Here is a 20,724-nt window from a genome sequence, read left to right as displayed (position 1 = left end):
CAACAAAAACATTTTTCGTGAGCCCAGCTTACGTGGTGTATCCTATCAATATACATACAAAGCTAGAACTCTATGCTAATTTACTTTCTGAACTTTCCTAACGTGCTCCAGTCAGAGCTATCATTATTACCCAGTTACAATCACACTTCGAGTCACGTGGTTTCATCTGCACGCACTGTAAGAAAGCGTTGTTGTTTTCGGTGCTGCCAAAGTTACTACAGTTGCTGCTTTTGTCAAATTTTCTGGTGTTTTAGCTACAATATCACGGTAATTAGTATTTGTGAACCAACATCAGTAAGTTTTTTGAGAATGAAGTAGTAATTAAAGGAAAAGAAGGAGTGATATATTGGAATTACGACTCACAAGTAACATTAGTACAAAAACACACTACCAAGGATTCTGTATATCCTGGTACGGGAGGAGGTTCACGGGGCGGGAGGGTGACACCTCGGAGTTACTGCACTTGGTGACACCAACCCTAGTGACGCCACTGTATCTAGACACCGAGATTTCCTCAAACAGAAGTAAAAACCAGTTGTGTACAGTAAAGTGGTCTAACTCACGAGATGTGTTGCACTGGAGTGGAGTAAACGGACACAGAAAGACAACCCCGGGCCTTGAACCCCAAGGAGCTCTTGCGGGAATATCACCCATTCTTCTCTTCGCGCAGTGCCAGCAGACACCAGGTTGGGGATCCTTATGCTTTGGTGAGTAGAGAGTCACCCACAGTGACAATGAACGTGTCGAGTACTATGGCAGAGAAAGGTTCCCCTAATTTTAGCCATGTCGTCTGCAGAATTCTTGGCATCACAGCTTCCTACAAATTTACTTCTCTTCCCAATTCAAGAACATTTCTTCAAGGATAAGATATTTATGGTATGAAAGGACAGACTGACGTAGACACAGTTGTTTGCTTGTGATAGGCTCGGCTAAGGACTAGTTTTAAAATTCTGAATTCTAATGTAATTGGCTTCCTTTTTTAACGCCAGCTATTTTCCCACCCTCTCAATGCCTTGTCCTATTAAATATCTTCTCATCGGTGGAAGAGATGGAGTTAGAAAATGTGTTAGGTTCTCATCCATTAAAGAACAAACTGGCCAGAATATAAGCAGAGTGCTAGATTTTTTTTTAGAAACCACAGTTACTGTAAAAGAGACGGGTTTATCAAATGAAACACTGTCTTCTTTAAGCTCTCTAACTTTAGAGAGAAATCTGGGCACGGTTTAGAGTCAGGCATTATGTCTTTGCAAAAACAAAAACAAAACCGTCCTCTGTACAGAAAGAGATCATTATAAACACAGACATTGTGGTTCCAGAGTCTATGAAAAAATGAACAATATGAAACAGAAAGACAGACATGGAAAGGTATAAATGTTTTACCTGTCTATCACCCCAGAAGTTGGACAGCAGTGGTTCAGTGATAGACCTCTTGTTTTCCACGCAGGAGACCCTCGTTCGATTCCCAGTCAATGCACCGCATACATAGCTACTACCATTCTGTCAGTGGAGGTGTGCGTGTTGCTATGATACTGAACAGGTTTCAGCGGAGCCTCCAGACTAAGACGGACTAGGAAGAAAGGCCTGGCTATCTACTTCCAAAAATCTGCCAATGAAAACCCTATGGATCACAATGGTCCGATCCGCCATCGATCATGGGGATGGCGCAGGACTAGGCAGCATTTCGTTCTGTTGGGCGTGGGGTCACCATGAGTCAGGGGCAACTTGATGGCAGCTAATAAGGGCACTGATCATCCCAAATGTCTAATTACTTTGGGAAAAAAGGCAGGAAATTCTGGCAGTCACTTATAAAGAAAAGTGGAGATAGGAGCGGGAGCTGGAGAGGAGACAGAAGAAGGAGAAGGTGGGAGGAATGACCCCAAAACCACCCTGCCAAATACTGCTGAGCGATTCCCAGCCTGAAAAAGAGCCTCAGAGTGACTGGGGGAATTTATTACCTTCTGTGCTGCACCTGATTGTGAGAGGTTTTATGACCATGAAATACAAGTCACCTAACTTCCCAGACAGGAAGGAAGGAGATAAATTCTGCCTGGAGCAGGGACGAAGAAGACAATCTAGCATTTGAGGACAAATACCAAGAATTTCCCATTTGTCCCGGTCATCTATTTTCTAAGCCTAATGAAGTCACCCTCTGGCACCAGTGAGTGGCTCCAAGCCACTGGTCACAGCTCTGCTGGTGCTCAGCTCTGCATTCTTTCCAGTGACCTGACATTAAAACGTCACAAAATGAAGAGCTCAGCTTGCATGCCTCTGAATTTCTAACTATGATGAGACTTTGGGGCAAACTGGGAATACATTTTGGTGACAACCACGAACCCAGTAAAAGAAAGGGACATGTTCCTAATCCTCTGCCCCAAACAAATCCACCCTGGCCTTCAGCAGGATAAAATAACGAGGAGGATGTGGAATTCGAACTCATTCACAATGGCAAGCCCAGGGAGAAGATGTGTGTATCATTTTTGTGTACACACGGGTCTCAATGCAGAGAACTCACCGCATTCCTACTGACACCCTCTGACTTCTCGAGACCCGCACACATGAGGGGATTTCAAACCCTTAGATTTACTCACTGACTGATGATTCCACCCCACCTCTGGGTCTTGTACACAAGAGACATTTCCATGAAGACATGAGCCACGGGGCCCTGGGTTCATACCCACCGTGCCTCAGTGCAAACGGTTAACAAGCTTGGCTGCTAACCGAAAGGCCTGGAAGAGAGGCCTGGGGATCTACTTCTGAAAAACCAGCCACTGAAAACCCTACAGAGCACAGCTCTACTCTGATACACATGGGGTCTTCATGAGTCAGAGTCGACTCAGTGGCAATTGATGCGGTGTGCCCCCCACATTAATACAGGGCCCTGGCAAGGGCTATCTGCCTAGGTTCGAGCAGGGCATCAGGGCTGGGCTCGAATCTGGTGGGATCTCATCTCTGAATGTGGGTGTGTGGTGGGAGGAGGGGGTCGTTCCCGTCCTCCTTTGGTGTTCCCTCCATTTCTTGATTTGGTGGAAGACGCTGGTCCAGACTTGTGCCAGCTTTGTTCCCCTTGGTGGGGAGAAGAATCATCTTCTCTCCTTCCTTTGACCTCATCCTAAGTCTGCATTCAAATGAGGTTAGAAAAAGAAGAAGAAGATAATTCGAGGAGTCCAGGACAGATGGGGGGGTTGATGGCCATATTTCCAAAGAGGCTAAAGCCCAGGCAAGTTGCTGAGACTTGTAAACAGTGGAACTGGAGAGAGAGGATGAAGGGGCGTTCAGGATCATCTATCAGGCCAGGCGTCATAAATTCACAAGCAAAAGAACCTCTTAAGTAACAGCAGAGCAATGTAGAACTCGGTTTTACCTGAAAAATAACAGCAAAGTCCCTTGGTTTTCTTAGGACAGAAAGATCAGTGTTTCAGGATTCAATATAGGGAAAAAAAAATAATGAAGCTTCTTGATGCTATGGGCACAATCTTCTCTTGAGTACAAGAGAGGTGTGTTACCAAGAGGCAGAAGACGCTGCAGTGGCAATTACCTATTGTTAAAAAAAAACCTAACAAGAATATTAAGCACAGCGATCCCTGAGAAATGCTGGTTTGCCACGCAAGCAGCTATTTTCTTGTAATCACTCTGCTGTAATGTATGAACATTACATGGAAATGTTATGAGAATAATTTACTATTGCTTGTGAACAAAAAATTAACAGGATTGCTTGCTATTTTGCATTTCCCACCAATAAGAAACCCCAGCCAGGGTCACAGATGAGGTGGCTGTAATGCAGACACTGCCGGGTACAAGGATTTTCACTGCCAGGGAACAAAGGAGCAGAAGGGGATGTTAAGCAGTAGCCTCCAGGCCAATATGGCAGAGCACATCTTCGCAGGGCGACCTCCATGTTTTTCCAGACCGGCCTTGCCAGCCAATGTAGTTAATACGTGAGAAGAGGCATGCTGGCTGGGGCAGGCTCAGATGTCCTCCTTCCCAAGCCCAGAGAACACACATCCATCTTCAAAGCGAACGTCAGGTTCTTTTCAAGACTAAGATCTAAAAATCCCATACGGCTTTAACCGATGTAAGCTGGGTTTGTAATTAGGGTTCCAAATTAGTCATGTACTTACACACTTGAAGGCAGGGAGTCTGGGGACAAGGAGTGTTTGTGAGACTATTTCTCTGGTCTTAAGTTCCTAAGGGGGCAGAACTAAGATGAGTGGTTTTCAAACTTCATATTGGCAAACTCTTGCTTCAAATAAGTCTTTAGAAAGCCTGTTCCCATCGAGTTGATTCTGACTCATAGTGACCCTATAGGACAGAGGAGAACTGCCCCATATGGTTTCTAAGGAGCACCTGGTGGCTTTGAACTTCCAACCTTTTGGTTAGCAGCCACAACTCTTAACCACTATGCCACCAGGGTTTCCAAGTCTTTAGAAGGAACACAATATGTAAAATGAGTCATTCAAGAGGTGGCCTGGAACAAAGCTAGCTTGGGGCCTCCTGCTTCCTGGACAGCTCCCTGGGCCTCAGGGCTTGAGGGCCGTAGTCCAGACACCACTGGGCCAGTTCCCTAACCAGCTGCTGTGGACTCGGCTCTGACTCATGGTGACCCCATGTGTGTCAGAGTAGAACTGTGCTCAACAGGATTTTCAATGATTGATTTTTTAGAAGTAGATTATCAGGCTCCAAGGAGCCTCTGGGTAGACTCAACCTCCAACTTTTTGATTAGCAGCAGAGCATGTTAACTGTTCGCAACACCTATGGACCCCAGGTATTCTGTTAGCTGCCCATGACTCATGATGACCCCACACATAACTGAATGAAACACTGCCCAGTCTTCTTCCTTTCCCTGCCTCTCCCCTCCTGGTGGAAGCTCATGGGTTGACTGTGCGAATGTGAGTCCGTCACAAAACTCCATCAGCAGTCATCCAGGGGAAACTCTCCCAGCCCCCCAGCCCTTCATTTCACCACCTGCCGCCCAGGTGTGTCCCGGGTGTTCTGGTGAAGAGCCACGTCTAAGAATGTGACTGCCAGGAGGAATCTCAAGAGCCCAATCTCTCCCCTTCCCACCTGAGGAAACAGACGCCCTGACCTGTAAGTGGTACCAAAGCCCAGGGCTGGAGGCAGGAGCTTGCTGGCACTCCAGGCGGGGAGGCCTCGGACAGGCCCACCCATCTCCGGCACTGCCAGCCTCTCTCCCCAGAGGAGGTGCTGGGGAGCAGTGGGGTGGGGTGGAGAGGTAAGTCAGTGATGTCTAAGGCTTTCTGAGCTCTATGTTCTATGACCAATGATCCAAAATCAGCATCATTAAATCCCTGACATGACTATTCTGTCATTTCCCTTGTTCCACTTAAAATCCAAGGCACAGTACGTCCCAGTTAACGAAGAGCTCCAATTCATTGCTTTCTTATCATGGATCACCAGGTGTGGATGGGAACTTCAGAAGGTGAGCGTCCCCGACTCCCCCTTGCTTAGGCGGTGGCGGCGGTGGGGGGGGGGGCATAAGCGCCAGGGCCTGGGGAGTTTTTGGAAGTGATACAGCAACACTTGACTGCGTGGTGGACAGTAAGGTACAGCACGTTTCTTGGGAAGCCAGGACTCCTTTCTGTGCTTTAAATGCTCCATTTGAAAACAGGAAAGGCAGCATCAATCTGCATCTCCCCAGGGCCCCTGGGCATAGGGTGGGTCCCACAGGCACCCCTGGAGTGTGGTAGCCTTGAGCCTCCCTCCACCCTCCTGAGGCAAGCAGGGTCTCTGATCTAGTGAGGCCCAGATTTCTCGGCTGTCTTTCTGGTTCCCTACATTGGACTCACTTTGAAGTCCTGAGCCGCTTCTGAGTGAAGGCAGGGCTCCTGGGGGTAGTAATTACATCAGGCGCCTCTCAGACCAGGTGCCTCTTATACCTGAACGCGTTTTGACTTGGGAACAAAGTAAACTGCAAACGCAGCTTGGGAGCTAGGATCCCTCCACAGCCAAACAGGCTTTGAGTTTTGATCCCAGTTGGAACCTTTCAAGTTATTTCATATTTGGCCAAATAGGGTTTTTCGGTTTCTTATTTTTCCTCCTTTTACAGAAGAACACAGACCTAAAAGGACCCCTGGGCACTAGTTGGTTCTTCTCTGGTCACACTGCTGGCTTCTCCGTAATTGTATCTGAAACCATCTGATTACACTCCCATCTCGGTCCCCGGGAGTTCGGAAACGAATGGGAAAGGGGAGAAAAAAAACCACTTAGGGCATTCCGAGGTTTGAGATTGAATTTAATAAACAAAAAAGTTTGAGACGTTCAGCTTCTGATGAGGTCAGTTTTGCCGGCTCCTGGGAGAAATGCCAACCACGAGGCTGAAAGGCCTTGAAAATGTCAGCTTCGGGGAAGCCTCTGCCCAAGTCATTACAAATGAAACATGAAGTACCTGTAGTTCTGGAGTGATTTATTCTCCTATTTGGGAAAAGCAGACAAACAAGCACACCAAGCTCCCCTGGGCCCCAGGGCCACACTCACTGCTTTCCTGGAACTCTGGAGTGGAGACAGGGCATTAAGTCTGGGAGCCAACCCAAAGCAACAAAAGAGGACACACCAATGCAATTCTTCCCAGTTCTTTCAAAGTCATAGATGCTACTTTAGAAAGGCTTCTTGGTGGTCTTAGAACAGGAAACCATCCTCTCTGCTGCCAGAGGCCCTGAAGAACTTGTTGTTAAGTGCTGTTGAGTAGAACTGTCCCATAGGGTTTCCTGGTTTGTAATCTTTATGGTGGTGAACCCTGGTGGCACTAAACAAAAGATTGGTGGTTCGAATCCACCAGCTGCTCTGCAGGAGAAAGATGTGAGAGTCTGTTTTCATAAAGATTACGCCTTAGAAACCCTATGGGGCAGTTCTACTCTGTTCTATAGGGTCACTATAAGCAGAAATCAACTTGATGACAATGGGTTTGGTTTGGCTTTTGGTAATCTTTATGGTAGCAGATCACCAGGTCTTTTACCCTGCAGAGCGGCTAGTGGGTCGAATTGCCAATCTTTTGTTAGCAGCCAAGTGCTTGACCATTGCTCCACCAGGGCTCTTTGCTATCTGCCTAGAAAGTGAGATTTCAGGAACATCTCCCAAAATACATAAGCCCAGTGGAGACTTGTATATGTATCCCTCTTGTGTAGCTTGCCTGCCACTGTATAATCTGTACCTTGCAAAACACTGGGCACATCAGCATAAGAAATGTTTACTGAATGAATAAATGACTCTCACAAGCATTTATTTAAAACAGCATACGCTACTGAATTTGATTTCTTTTCAAACTAATCTCAACCAAATGCTTGACTAGTCCCTTTTAGATCTGATATCTTTTTCCTTAGAGCTATTCTCACTTTCTTTGAATAGCTCTAAGGAAAAAGATATCAGATCTAGAAGGGATCTAGTTCTCGAATTTAACACTTAGAGGTCTTTAAGTGGCTTCTGGCTACAACTTAGGACTCCAAATTCCAAGGTTTTGCTTCAATCACCTGTCCTTCTGACCCCTGTTACCTGCCTCAAAGATGTCTAGTCGTGTGACCTTTGCGGCTGTTAACCTGTCCTTTGGAAGGGGTCCCCCCTAGGAATTTCTGTACTCAGATACCCAGCAATGCTGTGCTACTTCCAGGTGTTTGAACACCTGACTGTGAAGAGAATGTTCCAGATACTTGATACTCAAGGCTTTTCAATGTTATGTCCCCATGTAAAGAAAGAGCCCTTTTCTGCAGCTGCTCATAGTGTTTCCTTTAGCCCCAAGGTCCCAGTGCCTAAAGGACTCTGCGGGTTATCACTTCTTCTTCCTAGACTGCTCCGTGTGTGTATGGATCCCTCTGTGTCATCATTTACTGCACGTGTGTTTCATTTGCTCATTTTTATGCCCTTGGATAGCCTCTCCTATTCCCACCCTTCAGGGCAGCGGACCGGCATCCTCTGTACACGGTGAGACACTTGTCTAGGCTGACAGAGCTCTGCAGAGCTTCACAGTGCACAGCCTTGTCCCATGAGCAGGAAGTGCACTCTCTCTCTTTTCCCAAAGCTAAAACGGAGACAGAAAACATGCTTCTGGGGAAAATAAGCAGAAAAAGTCCTAAATCCCTGAAGGGAAATTTTCATTTCACCGTTGTGATAACACCGACCGACGAGAACTGTCCTTCCACCTTTCCCAAATGCATAAGCACTTGTGTGCCCTGGTAAAAACAGCTGTGTGAATACGTGGACGCCATCTGTGACGGTGCCATTTCTTTAGATAACCGAATCTGTCTGTTTGCTATCTCCATCAGACTGGAAACTCTCCCAAGAAAGAAATGATGCCTTCTTCTTTCTTTGTAATTCCCCAGTGCCCAATCTGGGGTTGCTCTGTGCCTAACAGGTGTTCAGTAAACACCACCAATAACGTCAACTGAGGACTTAGCACTTACAAATGAGAAACTGTCTGCATTCATTCTTAAAAGTTTTATTTTTTAAAAAAAGATTTCTTGGATTCCTTGTGGTTGTGTATGTAAAAGAGACAGAAAAAGATGAAAGACTTACAGATGAAGAGGGTCAAGGGCATTAAGAAACATTAAGATACTGACAGACAAGGAAAAGCATACAGACCTACAGTGAGACAGGCCAACACACAGGGAACTATGGAGATCCATATATATATATGTGTGTGTGTATGTGTATACATATACATATATACATACATATATATACACACACACACACCACCACCTGTCTGTCAGTTTGTCACACTGTGGTGGCCTGCATGTTGCTGTGAAGCTGGAAGCTACACCACCCGTATTTCAAATACCAGCAGGGCCACCCATGGTTGACAGGTTTCAGCTGAGCTTCTGGACTAAGACAGACAAGGAAGAAGGACCCGGCAGTCTACTTCTGAAAAAATTGGCCAGTGAAAACCTTACAAATAGCAGTGGAACACTGTCTAATATATAGTGCTAGAAGATGAGCCCCCCAGGTAGGAGGGCATTCAAAACGTGACTGGGGAAGAGCCGCCTCCTCAAAGTAGAGTCGACCTTAATGACGTGGATAGAGTCAAGCTTTTGGGATCTTCATATACTGATGTGGCACGACTTAAAATGAGAAGAAACAGCTGTAAACAGCCATTAATAATTGGAATACGTAATGTACAAAGTATGAGCTAGGAAAATTGGAAGCTGTCAAAAATGAAGCAGAATGCATAAAGATCGCTATCCGAGGCATTAGTGAGCTGAAATGGACTGGTATTGGCAATGAGTCAGACGATCATATGGTCTACTAAACTGAAGAAGAATGGCATTGCATTCATTGTCAAAAAGAACATTTCAAGATCCATCCTGAAGTACAACGCTGTCAGTGACAGGATAATATCCAAACACCTACAAGGAAAACCAGTTAATACATCTATTATTCAAATTTACACACCAAACACTAATCCCAAAGATGAGGAAGTTGAAGATTTTTCCCAACTTCTGCCATCTGAAATTGATCAAACATGCAGTCAAGATGCATTGATAATTACTGGTGACTGGAATGGGAAAGTTGGAAACAAAGAAAAAGGATTGGTAGTTGGAAAATACGGCCTTGATGATGGAAACGATGCCTGAGATTCCATGATAAAATTTTGCAAGACCAACGACTTCTTCATCGCAAATACCTTTTTCAACAACACATGGACCTCACCGGATGGAATACGCAGGAATCAAGTTGACTACATCTGTGGAAAAAGATGATGGAAAAGCTCAATATCATCAGTCAGAACAAGACTAGTGGCCAACTGCAGAACAGGCCATCAATTGCTCATATGCAAGTTCAAGTTGAAGCCGACGAAAATTAGAACAAGTCCACGAGAGCCAAAATATGACCTTGAGTATTTTCCACCTGAATTTGGAGACCATCTCAAGAATTGGTTGATGTACTGAACACTAATGAATGAAGACCAGAGGAGCTGTGGTATGACATCAGAAAACCAAAAGGGACAAACACGCTTGGCATTTCCCAAATTGAAAGAACTGAAGAAAAAATTCAAGGCTTATGTTGCAACATTGAAGGACTTTACAGGGAAAATATTAAACGACGCAGGAAGCATCAAAAGGAGATGGAAGAAATATGCAGAGTCACTGTACCAAAAAGAACTGGTCGATGTTCAACCATTTCAGGAGGCAGCTCATGATCAGGAACTGGCGGCGCTGAGGGAAGAGGTCTAGGCTACACTGCAGGCCTTGTGAAGAACGAGGCTCCAGGAACTGATGGAATACCAACTGAGATGTTTCCACAAATGGATGCAGCCGTGTTTACGCCAAGAAATTTGGAAGACAGCCACCTGGCAACTGACTGGAAGAGATCTATATTTGTACCCATTCCAAAAAAAGGTGATCGAACTGAATGCTGAAATTATCAAACGATATCATTAACATCATGAGCAAGTAAAATTTTGCTGAAGATCATTCAAAAACGGTTGCAGCAGAACACTGACAGGGAACTGCCTGAAATTCAAGCTGGATTCAGAAGAGGACGTGGAACCAGGGATATCATTGCTGACGTCAGATGGATCCTGGCTGAAAGCAAAGAATATCAGAAAGATGTTTACCTGTGTTCAATTGACTATGCTAAGGCATTCGACTGTATGGATCATAACAAATAATGCATAACATTGTGAAGAAGTAGAATTCCAGAACACTTAATCGTGCTCATGAGGAACCTGTACACAGACCAAGAAGCAGTCGTTCAAACAAAACAAGGAGATAATGCATGGTTTAAAATCAGGAAAGGTGTGCATCAGGACTGTATCCTTTCACCATACTTACTCAAACTGTATGCTGGAGCAAATAATACGAGAAGCTGGACTATATGAAGAAGAACGGGACATCAGGATTGGAGGAAGACTCATAAACCTGCATTATGCAGATGACACAACCTTGCTTGCTGAAAGTGAACAGGACTTGAAGTCCTTATTGAAGAAAAATAAAGATCGCAGCCTTCAGTATGGATTACGCCTCAACATAAAGAAAACAAAAATCCTCACGACTGGACCAATAAGCAACATCATGATAAAGGGAGAAAAGATAGAAGTTTTCAAGGATTTCATTTTACTTTGGTCCACAATCAACGCCCATGGAAGCAGCAGTCAAGAAATTAAATGACGGTACTGTATTGGGTAAATCTGTTGCAAAAGACCCTTTAAAGTGTTGAAAAGCAAAGAAGTCACTTTGAGGACTAAGATGCACCTGACCCAAGCCATGATATTTTCAATTACCTTATATGCATGCAAAAGCTGGACAATGAATAAGGAAGACCGAAGAAGAATTGATGCCTTTGAATTATGGTGTTGGTGAAAACATTGAATATACCGCAGACTGCCAGAAGAACAAACAAATCTGTGTTGGAAGAAGTACAGCCAGAATGCTCCTGGAAAGCAAGGATGGCGAGATTCCGTCTCACATACTTTGGACATCTTATCAGGAGGGACCAGTCCCTGGAGAAGGACACCATGCTTGGATAGAGTCAGTGAAAAACGGGAAGACCCTCAGTAAGACAGACTGACACAGTGGCTGCAACAATGGGCTCAAACATAGACACAACTGTGAGGACGGCACAGAACTGAGCAGTGATTCGTTCTGTTGAACCAACTCAATGGCACCTAATAACAACATATAAATACATTTAAACAAACCAGACTGGTTGCCGTCGAGTCGATTCCAACTCATAGTGGCCCTATAGGACAGAGTACAACTGCCCCATAGGGTTTCCAAGGAGTGCAGGTGGATTCGAACTGCTGACCTTTCTGTTAGCAGTTGAATGCTTTAACCACTGTGCCACCAGGGCTCCAGGTGCGCGCGCACACACACACACACGTTGTTGTTAGCTGCTATGGAGTCAACCCATCTCATGGCGACCCCATGGAATGAAACACTGCCGGGTCCTGTGCCATCCCCACGATCAGTTATAAATAGGACCTTTGTGATCCATAGGGTTTCCAGTGGCTGACTTTTAGAAGTAGTCCATCTTAGTCTGGAGGCTCCACTGAAATCTTTTCACCGTCATAGCAACACAGTATCCTCCATTGATGGACAGCTGATGGCTGTACATGAGGCACACCGGCCGGGAGTCGAACCTAGGTCTCCCACGTGGAAAGGGAGGGTTCTACCACTGGACCACCAGTGCGCGCTTGCTCTCTCTCTATAGTGTGTGTGCGTGCACACGTGTGTGTGTACATGTGCATATATTTTTAGATGATGTAGGTCCCACTCTGTTTCGAGGCTTTGTGATTTCAGGTACTCTACTCCACAACACAGCTATGGAAAACCAGATATGCTCCGTGATATTCGGTTCTCAATAAGATGGGCGCAGGCCTCAAAACACAGGACCTGCATCCTCTTACCAAATCTTAGAATGTTTGCCATCTGTGGTGAAACTGCCAAAGCTCTTCCTTCTAAATTATAAACTCCTTCATGAAGCCAGGCATCAATTATGGGACTGTCCGGATGTGAGAGTGACGGCTCACTTGTAACCTCTCCCCTGGGAAGCTGCTCTCACAAGCCTCCCCCTCCCACTGGGAGAGGCAGCACCACGTGGTGGAAATGGCAACGATGGCCCAAGAGCTGCAGGGTCTAGACAAGTAAGGCTGTCTCTCAAGGTATCAGTTTCCTTGTCTGTAAAAGGACAGTGATCCCTGGGCAGCTCACTGGCTGAGTGAGGCTCCACTGTCACATAGGAGATAAATACACACTCTTAAGTGACAGTAATAAGCATTCGCTGCCACCTGTGGACACAGGGCTTCTACTCGGTCTCGCAGCCCCTGCAGCTGGAATTTCTACCAGGAGAATAACTAGGCAAGAAAGACAAATTCCTTCCTATGTGGGTATTCTTTTAGAGTTTCTGGACTCTTTAAAAATGTCTATATAAATATCCAACTGCTTTCCCTGTTGGATTGTAAAGTGATCAGAAGAAGTTAATTTGACACTGTACCTTGGTGATTAACTGCACGAACATGGAAGTGACAAAGACCCATGGTGGAGTTTCAGCTCCTTCACTCATTAGTTGTGTGACTTTAAACAAGTTACTTAACCTTATAAGTCTAGGCTTGCTCATCGGTAAAATGGGGTTAATAACAGTGTTTGCCTCACAGGGACGTTAGGGGGACTAAACGAGACACTGTGTCACACATTTGGGTCAAGAGACTGACTTGCAGTGAGCTCGCAAAATTAACAGAGTCCCTGGGTTGCACAAAGGGGTAGGCGAAGTACAAGTACGATTAACAGCCGAAAAGTTGGTGGTCCAAACCCCCCCAGAGGTGCCTCAGAAGACAGTCCTGGGGATCTGTTTCTGGAAGCTCACAGCCTCGAAAGCCCTGCGGAGCGCCGTTCTACCCTGCACGCATGGGGTGCCCACAAGCTGGAATCAACTCGACAGCAGCTAACAACCCCAGTCGTCCCTGTTCAGGATTCCCTCCCATCATCGGAGACTTGCTGTATACGAACACAGCCCAGAATGTGCAGGTTTAATCACAGAGGCATCTGAACAACCGGAACGGTGTCACAGTGTACATGCATAACAGCCTGGGCACTTTATTCAAGGAAAATCACCCTCACATCCCAGCTTATTGATTTATTGTAACTTTACACGGAATTCTAAGAGGAACAGTAACAAAGGACACTTGACTGACATCAGACGATGTGCCAGACACTTCACTAAACGCGTTACATCCGTTATACCGAATCCTCACAATACCACAAGGCAAGTGTAAGCATCATCCCCATTTTACAGATGAGGAAATGAAGGCTTAGAGTAAATTACTTGCCCCGGGTCATAGTTATTAGGTAGGAGACCCAGGACGTGAACCAGTCAGTCTGACGTCAAGTCCCTACTCTTAGTCAAAATACTACACTGCCTCCATCATCACCTTGCTGATCTAACCTTGCATGCAGCAGGCCAGAAAAAGGGTAGAGAGAGCTGTGGGGAATGCACTCTGAAAGTGACAGGTATACTGACAGCTGGTGGGTTAACAGTGAAGGAGGAAAGGGAAAGGGACAAAAGGCTGGTAGTGAAAGATTTCCACAGTGAGCTGGCCAGACCCGTCCACGCTAGGGGTCAGAGAGCCCCGCTCTACCTAAAGACCCCCAAAGTATCATTATTCTGCAGCTCAGTGCAATAATTTTCATCATACCATCAAGAAAAATCAAAGTGCATGCTTAGGAATAAGAGGAAAAAGTGTGGATGAAATATTAGAAGGGTAAATATTAGAAGGGTAAATATTAGAAGGGTAAATATTAGAAGGGTAAATATTAGAAGGGTAAATATTAGAAGGGTATATTCACTCTTCACAGCTCACCATGTTGAATTGTTGTAAGGTCCTGTTGAGTCGTTTCCGACTCGTAGTGACCCTATGTACAACAGAATGAAACACTGCCCTGTCCTGCCCCATCCCCGTCATTGCAGCCACTGTGCCAATCAAGCTTGTTGAGGGCCTTCCTCTTTTTCGCTGACCTTCTCTTTTATTTACCAAGCATGATGTCCTTCTCTAGGGACTGGCCCCTTCTGATAACATGTCCAAAATACATGAGACAAAGTCTTGCCCTCCTCACTTCCAACGAGCGTTCTGGCTGTATATGTTGAATAAACCCACTGCCTTAGAGTTGATTCCAACTCATAGTGCCCCTATAGGACAGAGTAGAACTGTCCCATATGGTTTCCACGGAGCAGCTGGTGGATTCAAACAGCCGACCTTTAGTTAGCAGCCATGCTCTTAACCACTGCACCACCAGGGCTCCATGTGTTGAACACCCGCTGACAATATTGCATAAATAAGGCCAAAAAAGCATCAAACCGGTTGCCATCAAGTGAATTCTGACTCATGGAGACCCCATGTGTGTCAGAGTACAATGGTGCTCCACAAGGTTTTCAATAGCTGGTTTTTCAGAAGCAGACCTCCAAACCTTTCTTTTGAGGCATCTCTGGGTAGACTCAAACTTTGGCCTTTCAGTTAGCAGCCAAGCACATTAACTGTTTGTAACACCCAGTAACTTCATAAATAAGGCACTGTCTTTTTTATAAAAATGATATGCAATTAAAATATAAGTTAAAGAAATGCCAACACCTAGGCACGTCTGGATAATGTTTGCATGAATCCTTACATCTTATAAACCATTGCTTAATTTCACCCAGTCTCCATCAAGTCTCGAGAAAAAAGTGATTTTTCCTCCACTGCGTAGCCCTCAGTTTAGAATCAGGGCCTTTGTGCCTCTAACCAATGTTGCATTTAAAGGACTCACAAACTAATTCTATCCGAGAATTTAAAGGGACATGTATTGAAAATAAAGATTTAAAAACTATTAAAAAAAAAAAAAACCCTGAAGAAAAAGAAAAGGCATTAAGCTGCCTTGCTGGCACTTGTAGATCTTACCCTGGAGGTAACGGGTAATGCGTCAACTTGGCGAGGCTGTGATTCTCAGTGGTGTGGCAGATACTGGACTGGCTGCTCGTCCACAAGATAATATAATCACCTTCTATGACGTGATTTTTTTTTTTTTTTTTTTTATGATGTGATCCGATGTGACTGGCCAATCAGCTGAAAGGGGAGTTTCCTTGGGGGTGTGGCCTACCTTCGGGATATAAGTGGATATTCTGGTAGGGCCTGCTTGCTCTCAACCCTCATGCTCCTCCTTGTCTGACCTCCGGCTCCTGGGACAGAAGCCTACAGAAGTTTCTAGTGTGCAGATCCAGCCCCCACAATTGCATGAGGCATTTCCTTGAAGTAAATCAAGTGCTTTTACACTTGCACTATCTACACACACACACACACACACACACCACACACACACACACACACACACACGAGTCTCACTGGATTTGCTCCTCTGAAGAACGCAGACTAAGACACTGGGATTTCAGCACAGCATCTTCACCCAACCACGGCCAAGGCTGGCAGGGGAAGGGGTCAGTGGTCTCCCCTCACCTGTTAAACCCCAAGAGTCATTTCCAGTCCAAAGCCAGTCATAGCTCCCTGCTTATTACTTTAAATCATTGCCCCTTGAAGCTCAGTTTTATTTTATGCCTATTTATATCATATTCTCTACGTTCAATAAAAACTGCTTTCAAAGTCCCAAAACTAAACCTATCAGAACATGACTCCTTGAAGCCCATTTAAATCAAATTTTAAAAGATTTTTAAAGTAGGCATTTCAAATGGATGTAATCATAACAATGATATCTTTCAACTATCCTCCTTTTCCAGTTATCTGAGCGGGGAGAACCCGCCAGGAATGAGAAAAGAGCCTCCTTTCATCTTCCACCCGCCCTTACCTCAGCCTACCAGCGCTGTCCAGATGGAAGATAAAGCGTTCGCAGTGGAAACCAAGGAGACAGCCTTATCCCTCCAAGTTAGGGTGGCCAGATTAAGCAAATAAAAATACGGGACTCCCAGTTACATTTGAATTCCAGATAAACAATGAGTAATATTTTACTATAAGTAAGTCCCACAAAATATCTGGGACATGCTTGTATTAAACAATCATTTGTTGTTTTCAATGAATACAAATCTAACTCGGTGTCCTGTAATTTTATCTGGCCACTCTACCCAGACGCCGGTCCCCTGGGGAATCTGGGATGGGTTAGAAGTGGGGGTGGCTGGGGGCTCTAACCACTAGCCTAGGAGAATGGCAAATTAACAGTCCAGGCCTGGCGTTCTTGCTCCTTCACGTGACAGGCTCCCCCCGCTTCTCCTCTTCACCCACTCTTCTCTAAAGAGGCTCCTTGGCTCTCGCCAGGCTCCCACCAACCCCGCTCCAAGCCCCATCACTGCCTTTAAGAGATGCTTTTCCTCTGATTCCCTGGCCAGTCACACTCCACACTACAGCTCCTAACTTGACTTCCTCCCACGCTGAGGTACACTCTGTAGAGATGCTGTTAGCAGCGAGAGCGCCCTTGTTTCCACACACTATTGCCTCCTTTTTTGTTTCCCAAGCAAGGCTAAAGGTAGGCTGCGGAGGGACTTCTGACCAGATGCTTCCTTTCATTTTTCCTTTTCCTATTGTTTCTTAGTGCTGCTGTAACAGAAATGGCACGAGTGCATGGCTTTAAAGAACAGAAAAATTATTTTCTCACAGTTCAGGAGGCTAGAAGCCTCAGTTCCAGACATCAGCTCTAGGGGAAGGCTCTCTGTCTCTCTGTGGGCTCTAGGGGAAGATACTCATCTCAGCTCCTACAAGCCTGGTATTCCTCGGGTCCTTGGCGACCTCCATGTGACATCCATCTTTCCCCTTTTGTGCTCACTTCTGTGTCTGGAAACCCTGGTGACGCAGTGGTTAAGAGCTACGGCTACTAACCAAAACGTCAGCAGTTCGAATCTACCAGGTGCTCCTTGGAAACCCTATGGAGCAGTTCTACTCGGTCCTATAGGGTCCCTATGAGTTGGAATCCACTTGACAGCAACCGGTGTTTTCAACAGGTCTCTCTGTGTCTAATCTTAAAAGTGGTCAGGTTTAAGCCACACCCTATGCTGATATGACCTCATTAGCATAACAAAGAAAACCCTATTCCAAATGGGATCACATCCAGGGTACAGGGGTTAGGATTCCAACACACATTCCGGGAGGACACAATTCAATTCATAATACCAACACCTATGTTGACCCTCCCACCCCGTCTTGTATGCAGATGCCAAGGGCACATGGTGTTTGTTAGCTTTGGGCAGATGGGCCTTTTTGGTCATAATTTCAAGATCTGAGCTAAAGCAAGGGCTGAGCAAGCATGTCCGTCTTGCCTAGCAGAAGTTTTTGTGGGCTCTACCCCCACAGACACCTGTCTGCCTCACGACTTCACAGTATTGATTTAGTGATCTATTACAGGGCACCGTACTCTAAAATGATCCCATATATTTAACAGAAACAGGGAGGAAAGAGCTCCTGCTTTCAGGCTTTCCCGTGTGTGTCTGAAGGAAAACACTGACAGCTCAGCTATAAAGTGCCTGGAAATATGGAAGAAACATTGACACAACAGTAAAACGAGGGGTGAGATTAATGATGCCATAATAGAATCTGTTTTCACTGGGTGCAGAGAAAATTAAGTTTTGAAGACATTTCATTTAACTTTGCAATATCTTGCAGTTTAGCCTTTAATGCCTGAAACTTTTCCCTTTTAGCCACCCTCCTCCCCTTTAAAGCTAAAGATGGGGGTTGAGTTTTATGCCTAGTTGTCAGTATGGCTTCATGACAGAGGATCTGGTTTGCTTCCTCGGCTCTGGATGGAGACATGCAAAGTCTACTAAGAAACAAAATTTATTGTTCACCATAATTTGCAGGGCTTCACTTCCTATCTAAACATCTACTTTAATAATCCAAAGTATGGCTTCCAGAAGAATAAGATTGTTACCTTCTAGAGCAAGGCACCGGGGTGGGCTGGACGACCAGATAAGGTTGTGTAAGCACTCCAGGTACTGGGACCCATCTAGCTTAAATCCAGGGAAGCAGTGGTAGGCGATCACCGCTCCTACTGGGAAGGAGGTCTGGAACTCGGAGATGTTCACGTAGCCGTTAGAAGAGGCTAATGGTCTCAGGCAGCCTGTGAAACAGCAAAGACGATCTTTTATTAGGAAACATTTCACTCGGTCATCTTTGTGCATCTAAGAGACAAACACAACACTGTTACGCTATAGGGTTCCCCCACTGTAAAAATGGCACCGCCTGAGGAATGAAGCACCTTGGTCTTGAACGCCCAGGCTTCCTTATTTTATGTGTTGTTGCTGGGCATCATCAAGCTGGTTTGGACTCCTAGCGACCCCATGTATAACACAGCAAAATGTTGCCCGGTCCTGTGCCATCCTCACAATCACAGCTACGTTTCAGTATAATGTTGCAGCCACTGTGTCAGCGCATCTCGTTGAGGGCCTCCCTGTTTTTCACCCACCCTCTACTTTACCAAGCACGATGTCCTTCTCCGGCCATTGGTCCCTCCTGATGACGTGTATTCTATTTACCTCTTCTATTTATAATGTGGATATTCGCTTTTATACTTGCAAATGGTACTAAGTGGGTCAGACAAAGTGGATCAGTAGTAAAAGAAGGTGATGACAAAAAGAAACAACCTTTGATGGGTACAAGGGAGGGGAGGGATGGGGATGGGGATGGGAAAACACTGAACAAGCAATAGATAAGTGGTAACTTTGGTGAAGGGTAAGACAGTACACATTGTGAGGAAGCCAGCACAACCTGTACAAGGCAAGGTCATGGTAGCTCCACAGACACAACCAAACTTCCTGAGGGATGGAATCGCTGTGCCCAGGGCTGCGGGGACCATGGTGTCAGGGAACATCTAGCCCAGTTAGCATAACATAGTTTATAAAGAAAATGTTCTACGTTCTACTTTGGTGAGTAGCATCTGGGGTCTTAAAAGCCTGTGAGGGACCATCTAAGATACTCCACTGGTTTCATCCATTTGGGAGCAAGGAAGAATGAAGAAAACTGAAGACACAAGGCAAAGATTAGTCCAAAGGACTAATGGACCACATCTACCATGGCACCCACCAGACTGAGTCCAGTAAAATGAGATGGTGCCTGGCTACCACCACTGACTGCTCTGACAGAGATCACAATAGAGGGTCCCGATCAGAGCTGGAGAAAAATGTACAACAAAACTCTAACTCACAAAAACAAAAACAAAACACCAGACTTACTGGCCTTATAAGAGACTGGAGAAACCCAGGAACATGGCCCCTGGACACTCATTTAGCTCAGTAATGAAGTCACTCCCGAGGTTCACCCTTCAGGCAAAGATTAGACAGGCCCATAAAACAAAATGAGACTAAAGGGGCACACCAGCCCAAGGGCAAGGACTAGAAGGCAGGAGGGGACAGGAAAGCTGGTGATAGGGAACCCAAGGTCAAGAAGGGTGAGTGTTGACATGTTGTAGGGTTGTTAACCAATGTCATAAAACAGTATGTGTACTAACTGTTTAACGAGAAGCTAATTTGCTCTGTAAACCTTCAACTAAAGTACAATAAAAAAATATATATATATATAAATAGTTACAAAAAAAGAAGGTGGTGAGTGTGTGCCTAGGGATTGGAACGTCCCTTGCCCAGTGGCTGCCAGCCTGAACTGCACATTAGAATCACTCAAAGAGCTTTAGAAGAATACTAATGCCCCAGCCCCAGGCCGAGAGGTCTGCTCTGTTTCATCTGGGTAGTGGCTGGGCATTGCTATCTTTCCATTTTTTAAAATAGTTTTATTAACTGGTCTTCCTTGTAGGCACATGGATATTATCCTATCACTGACAGTGTTGTACTTCATGATAGATCTTGAAATGTTCTTTTTTTTTTTTTTTTTTTAATTTTGTTGTTGAGAATATATTCAGCAAAACATACACCAATTCAAGCATTTCTACATGTACAATTCAGTGGCACTGATTACATTCTCCGGGTTGTGCAAACATTCTCATCCTCCTTTTCTGAGTTGTTCCTCCCTCATGAATATAAACCAACTGACCCCTAAGGTTCCTATCTAATCTTTCGAATTGCTATTATCACTTTGATCCCACATAGATAGTTCTTAGAAGAGCTTAATGTTCAAGGCAGACATTTTTTACTAGTTAAGCTAAACTACTGTTTGGTTTTAAGAAGACTTCGGGGATATTTTTGGCTTAAGGTCTAAAGATTATTTCAGGGCAATCATTTCAGGGGTTCAGCTAGTCTCCATGACTCTAGAAAGTCTGCAGTCCATGAAACTTTGAAATTCTGTTCTGCATTTCCCCTCTTTTGGTC

The 20,724-nt window shown here is 45.2% G+C and overlaps 1 protein-coding gene across 1 annotated transcript in view; it reads right to left on the bottom strand.

Annotated features, from left to right (window-relative positions):
* Positions 1-20,724, bottom strand: part of SUSD4 (sushi domain containing 4) — a 165,291-nt gene that overhangs the window by 21,537 nt on the left and 123,030 nt on the right. Inside the window, exon 5 of the mRNA XM_064276853.1 lies at positions 18,339-18,527. Coding sequence (XP_064132923.1) covers positions 18,339-18,527 — 189 coding nt within the window. The remainder of the gene's footprint in view (positions 1-18,338; positions 18,528-20,724) is intronic.

Source organism: Loxodonta africana, chromosome 25 (genome assembly GCF_030014295.1).
Source record: "Loxodonta africana isolate mLoxAfr1 chromosome 25, mLoxAfr1.hap2, whole genome shotgun sequence".
NCBI classification, from domain to species: Eukaryota; Metazoa; Chordata; class Mammalia; order Proboscidea; family Elephantidae; genus Loxodonta; species Loxodonta africana.
This window is presented reverse-complemented; position numbering and strand designations above follow the sequence as displayed.